Consider the following 9975-nt stretch of genomic DNA (forward strand, 5'->3'; position numbering starts at 1 on the left):
GCTGTCAAGTAGGAACTTTTCTGTCAAGAAGGACCGCGAGGTTAATTTTTCAAAATTGATTTAAAAATCCATTTTAAACTCTTTGTGGTCGTACAAAGAGTCATTTTATTCAGAAAAATAAGCTTCATTCTGTAGAAGAGATTTATCTATGATTCTTCTAAAAAACATGAATTAAAACTGAAAGGCATGAAATTTCGATGAATCTCACACACCGACTGACAGCAGGTTTTTATTTGTATCCAATGGTTTGTTTTGGTCGTACTGGCAGAAGCTTGGGATGAAGGGATGCACGAGCAAGATATATTTTTATTTTCGTTTATTTAGTTCTCTCTCTTTCACACCACATCTGCGTTGCCAGTTAAATGGAAAAAATACAGCAGTGTTGCTAGCAGTAGCATTAAAACAGCTGCATTTGAGCTCATACTACAGCAGTTGTTTTAGAGCTGATTTGTCATCACCTTAGCTGTTTTAGAGCTAACTTGCTGTTGAATGCTAATAAACAGCCAATTTATGATTTTTTTTAGTGCTGGATGGTTACTTGGGAAATTTGATTGCACATTGAAGCCAAACCTAGATAATTTATTGAATTTAAGAAAATCAACCAGAAATGAGCAAAAATAAATTTGATTTATTTCAATTTAGTGTGTATAGACTGAAAGCAAATTTGTTTGCAGCGGCACGCCACCACAAAATCAAAACAAAAACATCTCGCAAACTGTTATCAGCGTTCGATTCCCGTGAAATCATCCGATAATCCGCTGGCAATGCTGCAACCCAAAGTGCTGACGTCGGTTCTCGGCCAGGCCAACACCGGTGGAGTGGAAAACACCATGTAAGTGCGGTTAAAATCTCAAACAACCGAAGCTGATCGAACCATCCCCACAGTCTGCTTACTCACGAGGGTGCCCTGCTGGCCTTTTCCGGGTACGGCGACCGGGACGCGACGATTACGGCGGCCATCGCCAGCAACATTTGGTCCGCGTACGAGAAGAACGGCCGGCAAGCGTTCCGCGAGGACCGGCTGCAGTTTGTGTTTCTGCAGTGCGAGGGCGGAAATGTTATAATTACGCAGGTCGCGAATCTGCTGCTGTGTTTGTACGCACGGGAAAACGTCGGGCTGGGGATTCTGAAGGAGAAGGCGAAAGCGCTGGCCACGTACCTGGAGGGACCGCTGAAGGAGATTGCCACGTCGTAATACGTTTGGGGTGTGAGGGGATGTATTTTTGGGGGTGATTTGAAATACACAGATGTTAATTTACTTTACTCAAGAGACGGGGTGGAACGAGTTTTATTGCGTTTGAGAAATGTTCCGATATTTGAGGATGGAGTAGGGAATGTTAATGCCAAAGTTGGTCAATGGTTTCAAATGGCAGTCTTTGGCGTAATCCCTGATCTGAGTTGTAAATGCTGAAATTTCTTCTTTGCTGAATGTTGTAAACTGGCGGGTCTCGAAACAGACGAGGGCTCCATCTTTGAATAAGTGAGGGAAGTCGTCCTTTAGGAACGAGAAATAGTTGTTGGCTACCACGATGATGTCATACTTGTTTCGTTGGTTTGCCTTTGTTTGAATTTTCAGCACATCCTCGACGGGCAGGAAGTTGATTTTAACATTCTCACAAGGAATCAATGGTTGATCGTATTTGTACGCCTCAACTGGTTCCGCTCTGATTTGGTCCTTGTTCAGATTTTTGCCGGAATCCAGCACGTAGGACCCATATTTGTGAATGTCCTTTGCGTCAAACTCGTAGTCTTTTCTCTCCTGAATTTCGTACATGATTTCAAACACATTCCTCTCGGTTACATCCGTCGAACGATACTCATTGACACCATGCTTGGAGCTGGCCAACTTCTCCTCGGGGCACTTGACCCCAAACGAAATATATGGCCCTGTGCTAATATCCCCTACCAGACCACGATGCATGTAGCTGTCCCCATTCCGACTTAGCCCAACAGCCATAGTTTTATTCGGATCACTCTGCTCGTACTCCGGAAAAGTAAAAGCGATTCCCGTGTCGCGCCAGTGCTTGTACTCCTGCGGACACACCTGTTTGGCGCCATTTTCCCTCAATCTCATGTGCAAGTCCCAGTCGAAGGCGCCCATTTTGTTGTCGTAACGGGTCCCGAGTGCGGCTCTAACACGTGCTAAAAATATAAAAAAAAGTTAAATCTCAAACCAAATCAAACCTCACCAAAACTACCATCCCAATAGTGCGCCACATTGAAAACATGCTTCTCACGGTTCGTCCAAAAGTGAAACACATCCTCCAGCTGGTCCCGCTCCTTGTACCGCAGCCCCTCCAGAGAAAATATCGGCGCAATCCGCTCCCCCCACTCCAAATCCGTAACCATCCTCGTCAGAACCGCCGCCTTGGCGTTCAAATACCCGCTCGAAAACGGACGCACCAACGTGTTCCCAAACAGGTCCATGAACAAGTGCACCTTCCCGCGAATCGAAAGCAGCTGACCGCTCTCGAATGCCACCGTCGTCAGCAGCAGGTTCCGCGCGACCAGCTCCAGACATCCTTCGAGCAGGTAAAAGTTAAGCCTGGTGCCGTGTTTGAACGCACGGGCCGCGCTCTTGAGCACGTGGCGGGGATCGCCCAGGCCAAACAGCAGGATGTTCAGCTCCGGCGGGATGTCCTCGGATGTGTCGAGGGATTTACGGTACTCCTCGTAGAGGTCCAAAGCTTCGCTGAAACCCCAAAACATGACGGAAAAAAGGGATACGACTTTTGACGCTTTTGAACGATTCGAGTGGGCAACAAACAACCGGGCGTTTCCATGACGATTGCTATGTGCTGTGGGTACCGTTAGAAGGTGCGGATTGTGAAACATCCTCATTTAGGGAACCTACTCCAAATTTGAAATTTTAAATTTCTAATGATTGAATTTTCCTAATAAAATACAAAACACAAAAATTCTGGAGTTTTTTTTTAAAAGGTCCAATAAACCAAATTTTCAGTTTTTGCTTTTTGGGTGTTTTTGATACCGCCTTGAGTCAGGAGTCTTGAAAAACACCCAAAATGCAAAAACTGATAATTTGGTTAATTGGACCTTTTAAAAAAAACTCCAGAATTGCTAAAAGTTCGCACAAATTAAACTGTGTTTTGAATTACCTCTGACCGATCCACGTAGCCCAGTGGTAACGTTTCCGCTTCGAAAGTGGTAGATCCCGGCTCGGACCAACACATCTGGTGATCTGCTTAGTAAAGGGAAGATAATGTATCGTCACAAACTGGACCTTATCAAGACACCTTAGGAAGACAACCTATGGAATGTTTAACATTAACCATAAAAATTTTTAACATTAAGTTGATATATAAACTGTCACTGAATCCGCTTTTGCCTTCCCCTCAGGAACAGGGAAAGATTTACTTGGATTTACCTCGGAAACGGTGCAATTTATTGAAATTTCTGTAAAATACTAATTGATTTTTAATCTGATTTTTCTTCTTAAACATTCCAACTCCCAAGGCTCCAAAAAAGTTGGAACGGTAACTTCAACTCGATTCCTGTTTCCAGTGATTTGTTAGGATGTCTAGATGATCCTAGAACTTTGCAGAATTCAATTTGAACAAATCTATAATTTTTGCAATCAAAAACATCGTTCCAACTTTTTTTCGCGTGTAAAAAAAATCGGCAAAATTTTCGCGGAGGCAGTCGTTTAAAAAAAAATGGAACGATGTTTTCGGTTGCAGAAATTACAGATTTGTTCAAATCAAGTTCTGCAAAATTTTAGAATCATCTGGACATTCTTACAAATTGAGTTGAGTTATGCCCGAGAACCACAAATTAAAAAATAATGTAAATTTGGAAGCTGTAATTTTGGAAGATTGAATATTACCTCTTTTATGACCTCAATTTAGACTGAAAAAGTGACATTACACTAGGAAAGTGGTAAAATTACACATTTCCAGAGGTAAAATTACCCCTTTTTCTGACATAAAAGATGTACCCCTTCCCAGATGTAATATTACCATGATTTTTTTCTGTGCAGCCGGTGCGACTTTCAAATCATACACAGAAAAAAAAATGATGGTAGAGGAAGGTGGGGCAAGACGACCATATGGGGCAAGAGGAACAATCGCTCGTACGGCAGTAATTTTTACAATTTTGATTATTTCCAGTATGAGGAATTGTTGCTAGCAATGCAATCAGCTGATTCTACTACCACATAACCGCCAAAACAACGTAAACGCCACTGGCATAAGATTGAATGAAGTTTTTTCTAAACCTTTGTTTTCTTATAATATTTGTAATGTGCAAAATAAGGCTTAGGGTTCGCCTTAAGGCTCATTTTATCAAAATGCTATTTTTCCTAGATCAGTAGTGTCCCTACCAATGACTTGCACCTATTTAAAAGGATGATTTAACTTTTGGTTATTTTTGTTGAGAGCTTTTAAAAAATCATGTTCAGGTGGGGCAAGTGTACCATATGGATTTTTAGTACAGAAAAAAATACGGATTGCTGCAACAACATATTTTATTGTGAAATAAATACATAAAAGTACTTAAAAACTGATAAACAATTGTTAAAAAAAATTGTCCATACAAAATATAGTGATATCATGAAAATTTACTATTTATCATCTAAGTATTTTGTTTTCGTAGAAACGAACAAAGTATTATTTTTTAATCTAAAAATGAAAGAAACGTTTCAAATACATTCTAATCTGATGTATCTAAGTGATAACAGTTTAATTGTTAGCAAATTAACATGTTGTTTCATGCATTGCACAGTGGGCGAAATGGAACCCAAAATCGGACTTAATTGAACGCGGCTGGTTCCCTGGTATGAAAAATAGTGTTTCTCATGTAAAAAAATCCGGGGAATCGAATGGTGATGGTTTCATCCACCGCACGAAACGGCAAAGGGTCCATTTTGCCCCAATTCCCCATTTTATAACATTTTTCTTGAAAATTGGTCTGTATTTAGAGCGGAGGCTTTATGCGGCCATCAAAATGCACTTAACTTATGTGAAAATGTCCCAGGAATCTAGTAAAAATAACCACTTGCACCGCAAAATCATCTAGGGTCCATTTAACCCCAATTCCGCTATAAAAGCATTTTTGGCCATTTTCAAATGTTAGGTCAGATTTTAAAAATCTGAAAATATTTTTATCGTAAAGATCAGACAATTTTACATAAGAATGACGATTTGCATTTGATAGTTTGACACATTTATGCTGATAAAAATAAAAAAAATTGCAAAAGGCAGTTTATTCTGCGTTTGGGAAAATTGGCTTGAAACTGATTCTTCAATCTTTTTATTTAATTTAATTTCTATATCAACATAAATGTATCAAACTAACAAGTGCAAATCGTCATCCTTATGTAAAATTGTCTGATCTTTACGATAAAAATATTTTCAGATTTTAAAATCTGACCTAACATTTGAAAAGGGCCAAAAATGCTTTTACAGCGGAATTGGGGTTAAATGGACCCTAGATTTTTGCGGTGCAAGTGGTTATTTTACTGGATTCCTGGAACATTTTCACATAAGTTAAGTGCATTTTGATGGCCGCATCCTCCTCTAAATCAGACCAATTTTCAGAAAAATGTTATAAATGGGGAATTGGGGCAAAATGGACCCTTTGTTTCGTGCGGTGGATGAAACCCATTCGATTCCCGGACATGAGAAACACTATTTTTCATACCAGGGAACCAGCCGCGTTCAATTAAGTCCGATTTTGGGTTCCATTTCGCCCACTGTGCATTGTTCCTCTTGCCCCAACGCGTTGCAACGGGTTGTCCGTCTTGCCCCACCAGTTGAGTAGAACGTACGGAAAATCAACATTTTTTGAAAAACTTGTTCTATCAAAGTCTCAGTCATGACCTGGAATTAGATGATTATAAAAAAATCCGACAGATTTTTTAACGTTTTTAATGGGCATTTTCTTAGCTTGTTACACTTGCCCCACTTTCCCCTAATGTTCATCAGGAAATGGTGACAGATTTTGTGGCAAAAAAAGTAATATTACATCAGTAATTGGTGAATTTTCATCAGTTTCTAATGAATATTCATCAGGTTCACGTTTTTTTTCATTTTTTTGAGTAATATTACTCAAAAAAAAGGTAATATTTACCAAATTTTCAACACTCCAAAATTCAACTCTTTTTTTACTGTGTAGGCAAGTACGGTGAGTGTTTTTAATAGTTCCGTTTTTTGCATTTTTTTTTTGTGACATAAAAGCAACCACTAGCGTGACCAGCTCTTTGAGGAAGCTGGGGCAATAATATGGACGTTTTGAAAAAAAAAAAAATGGTACTAATTCCTGAGGATGGTTTGCCAGATGCCCCATGTTGCACCACCCTGTGCACGCTAGTGAAAACAATCATACAAAAAATCATTTTGACAAGATAAGAAATTTTCTTACATTTTTTTTCTTTTTGAATTTGTTTATCGAACATACAGTTGTTCAGATACATACTTTGTTAACCCTCTAACGCCCAGAGCTGTTTACTTATCGTAAAAATAGTAAATGGCTTAATTTTGGTACAATAATGCAGGAAATACTTTACTTTGACCCACAAACATCGAATTGAGGCAAAAAAGTAGAATTTGAAGTGGTGCACCAGAGCACCATCAGGAAGATGAGAAACTTTTTTTAAAACTACAAAATCTCGTTTTCTTCAAATCTATTGGTTCATTTGTTTGAAAACGCTTCGAAATGTGTTAAAAACTACTTATTCTTTGCTGTAAGACCATATTTCTGAAGTATTAACTACAAATTCTAAAATCTCTGCATTTTCAGGTTTCTTTGATTGGCTCATTCAAAACCCACAAACAACCATTTTCATGAAAAATGAGGAAAATAATAAAATTATCGGTCTAATTACAATGTTTTGTCTTGTTTATGAATAGTCAAAACGTTTATAAACTTTTGTTTTGATAAAAATAAGCTTTTCTGTAATTTAGAAAAAGTGCTCCTGAATATTTAGTTGCTCATATGCCTAGGTGGTGCTCTGGTGCACCAAATGAAAAAGGTTGAAAAACACTTAAAACCGGTCCAAACTCACAATGTTATTCACAGGGGTTCTTGTCCAAGGTTCAAATGATAGCAAAACATTTTTGTTTCATAAAATTTTGTGTTTGGTATTTTTATGGGCTTTCGAAAACAGGTCTTATTTATTTCCTAAAATTGGCCCATTTTTGTTTACATTTCACACTGTAACTTTGCTTGTGCTTAACCAAATTTGATGAAATTTGGGGAGATGTTAGTATACATTCTACATGAACACCTGCAACTTAAAGCATCATGAAAAGTTGTGTCAGTTCAGAGATATTTGAGTTCAAAGTTTTGGTGCTCTGGAGTAACCATGGGCGTGAGAGGGTTAAGTTGCAGGTGTTCATATAGAATGTATACTAACATCTCCCCAAATTTCATCAAATTTGGTTAAGCACAAGCAAAGTTACAGTGTGAAATGTAAACAAAAATGGGCCAATTTTAGGGAAATAAATAAGACCTGTTTTCGAAAGCCCATAAAAAATACCAAACACAAAATTTTATGAAACAAAAAATGTTTTGCTATCATTTGAACCTTGGACAAGAACCCCTGTGAATAACATTGTGAGTTTGGACCGGTTTTAAGTGTTTTTCAACCTTTTTCATTTGGTGCACCAGAGCACCACCTAGGCATATGAGCAACTAAATATTCAGGAGCACTTTTTCTAAATTACAGAAAAAGCTTTTTTATCAAAACAAAGTTTATAAACGTTTTGACTATTCATAAACAAGACAAAACATTGTTGTTAGACCGACAGTTTTATTATTTTCCTCATTTTCATGAAAATGGTTGTTTGTGAGTTTTGAATGAGCCAATCAAAGAAACCTGAAAATGCAGAGATTTTAGAATTTGTAGTTAATACTTCAGAAATATGGTCTTACAGCAAAGAATAAGTAGTTTTAACACATTTCGAAGCGTTTTCAAACAAATGAACCAATAGATTTGAAGAAAACGAGATTTTGTAGTTTTAAAAAAAGTTGCTCATCTTCCTGATGGTGCTCTGGTGCACCACTTCAAATTCTACTTTTTTGCCTCAATTCGATGTTTGTGGGTCAAAGTAAAGTATTTCCTGCATTATTGTACCAAAATTAAGCCATTTACTATTTTTACGATAAGTAAACAGCTCTGGGCGTTAGAGGGTTAAAGCATCATGAAAAGTTGTGTCAGTTCCGAGATATTTGAGTTCAAAGTTTTGGTGCTCTGGAGTAACCATGGGCGTGAGAGGGTTAAATAAAAACCGCTACGAAGGGTTAACCTGTTGGCGCTAGAGGTCAAATCCTAACGTCATATCCTAACATTTCCACAAAAAAAATCGAAATAAACAATAATTTAAAATTCAAACAAATCAACTTGAAATGTATTTAACTTGAAAACGATGCACTCCATCCAAAAAAGTTTAAAGTCGTTTTCAATTGCAAATTTGGATTTCCTTCAGTTTTCTAGAACAAATTACTGCATATTTTTGGTTTATCACTTTATCAAAATTTCACTAAAGTACTTTTTGATTGCAAATTTGATTTTACATCGAAAAATGAAGTTGAAACATTTTTGCGACCAGTATTTCGATTTTTTGAAAAAAATCAGTATTGATTCAAAAAATCATAACTCGCTCAAAGATGTTTTGCACAACCTGGAAATTTCTGAAAAGTTGGCATTTGATGTCCTCTAAAACATATAAAAAAATAAAATAAAATAAAATTAGCGTTTTTTTGCAAATTAAGTTTTAGTGACAAAAAGTGTAGTCCATATCCATACCTACAACTTTGCCCAAGACACCAAATCGATCAAAAAATTCCTTCAAAAGATACAGATTTTTAAATTTTCATACATCATTTTTGTAAGGCCAGCTGCCAAATTTGTATGGAAAATTATATGGACAAACTAATGATGCAAAATGGCTTCTTTGGGCATACCGAAGGCACCAAAAAAGTTTCAGTCGGATTAAAAAATACAAAAAAAAAAATCGAATGACCGAAATCTGAGAGAACTGCTCATATCTAATCGCAGTTGAATTAATTGTTTTTTTTTTTTAAATAATGAGAAATGAATTGCATTTTTTTTTTTAAATATGTATTAGGTTTATGTTTCAAAACATGTATGAGTAAATTATCTTGAAAAGTGAAATGGTCTTTAAATAAATTTAAACGATATTCATTCATGTCTTACACAATTTATATGGTGGTAATCTCAAAAACAAAATGGATCTTCTTTATTTTGAATAATAAAAATATTTAAAAAATAGTTGTCACTAAACGTTAAACAATATGTTTGTTTGACCGTTTGGATCATGGATTTTAATGGCAAAAACCTTTTTTTATATAAATAATTGATTTGTTTGAAATATCTTTTAGACTTGAATTCGTTATTTTGTACAGAATTGCATATAATTCAATTTTTATTTAACCTTCGTAAGAATCATAATATGCATAATTACTCCCGATTTCAATACCCCATCCCTTCGCATTGCACCGGGACGCACGAGGGCGTGATAAACGTTAGCTTGGGCCAAACCCCTTGACGAGTAACGCGCGCCGGCGTTTAATTCTGCAAACCCCGCTCCACCCAGATGAGAGGAAAACTCTGCTGCTCTTCCTGGATGAAAAGCACGACGAAGAATCCCGGTAGAACGGCACTTCCTCGCCGCCCGAACGGTTTGGCTTGATTTAGCGTGGGGGCACAAACTTGAAAGCGGAATATGTGATGAGAAGTGGTTTTCCGACCTGCACCTGCAAACCACCTTCCACCACCCCCACGCCCCTTACGGTTGTTTTCCTTTTATGGCTTGGGGCGCGTTTTAAGTTGTGCATTTTGTGGACGTGCACTTCCTGTGGAGCTTCCCATTTTAAAAATTTGGGCTTGACTAGTTACACTCAAAAGGAGTTTTCTATTTTTTTTATGAATAAATTTTAATTTTAAAAACTAGTTGCATTCGTTTAGGGAGCTTTTCAAATTTTGTTAAGATTTAG

At 37.3% G+C, this 9975-nt stretch overlaps 2 protein-coding genes across 2 annotated transcripts; one reads left to right on the top strand and one right to left on the bottom strand.

Annotated features, from left to right (window-relative positions):
* The first annotated feature begins 659 nt into the window (after window positions 1–659).
* Window positions 660–1270, top strand: LOC6043966 (ragulator complex protein LAMTOR2 homolog). The gene is made up of 2 exons (XM_001861511.2): window positions 660–832; window positions 886–1270. The coding sequence occupies exons 1-2, from the start codon at window positions 765–767 to the stop codon at window positions 1193–1195; spliced, it is 378 nt and encodes a 125-aa protein (XP_001861546.1). The 5' UTR covers window positions 660–764; the 3' UTR covers window positions 1196–1270.
* LOC6043967 (dynein assembly factor 3, axonemal homolog) lies at window positions 1251–2742 on the bottom strand. The gene is made up of 2 exons (XM_038265551.1): window positions 2199–2742; window positions 1251–2142 (listed from the first exon to the last, which is right to left on the bottom strand). Exons 1-2 carry the CDS (start codon window positions 2707–2709, stop codon window positions 1289–1291), a joined length of 1365 nt encoding a protein of 454 aa, XP_038121479.1. The 5' UTR covers window positions 2710–2742; the 3' UTR covers window positions 1251–1288.
* Window positions 2743–9975: the final 7233 nt, after the last annotated feature.

The sequence above is a fragment of the Culex quinquefasciatus genome, chromosome 3, assembly GCF_015732765.1.
Source record: "Culex quinquefasciatus strain JHB chromosome 3, VPISU_Cqui_1.0_pri_paternal, whole genome shotgun sequence".
In the NCBI taxonomy this organism is placed as follows: Eukaryota; Metazoa; Arthropoda; class Insecta; order Diptera; family Culicidae; genus Culex; species Culex quinquefasciatus.

Bases quoted from the DNA above. Each gene is read 5' to 3' on its own strand.
- LOC6043967 (XM_038265551.1), bottom strand. From the start codon at position 2,709: ATGTTTTGGGGTTTCAGCGAAGCTTTGGACCTCTACGAGGAGTACCGT. The intron at 2,143-2,198 runs GTAGTTTTGGTG...TTATATTTTTAG, and splicing joins TGTGGCGCACTATTGGGATG to CACGTGTTAGAGCCGCACTC.
- LOC6043966 (XM_001861511.2), top strand. From the start codon at position 765: ATGCTGCAACCCAAAGTGCTGACGTCGGTTCTCGGCCAGGCCAACACC. The intron at 833-885 runs GTAAGTGCGGTT...CCATCCCCACAG, and splicing joins GGTGGAGTGGAAAACACCAT to TCTGCTTACTCACGAGGGTG.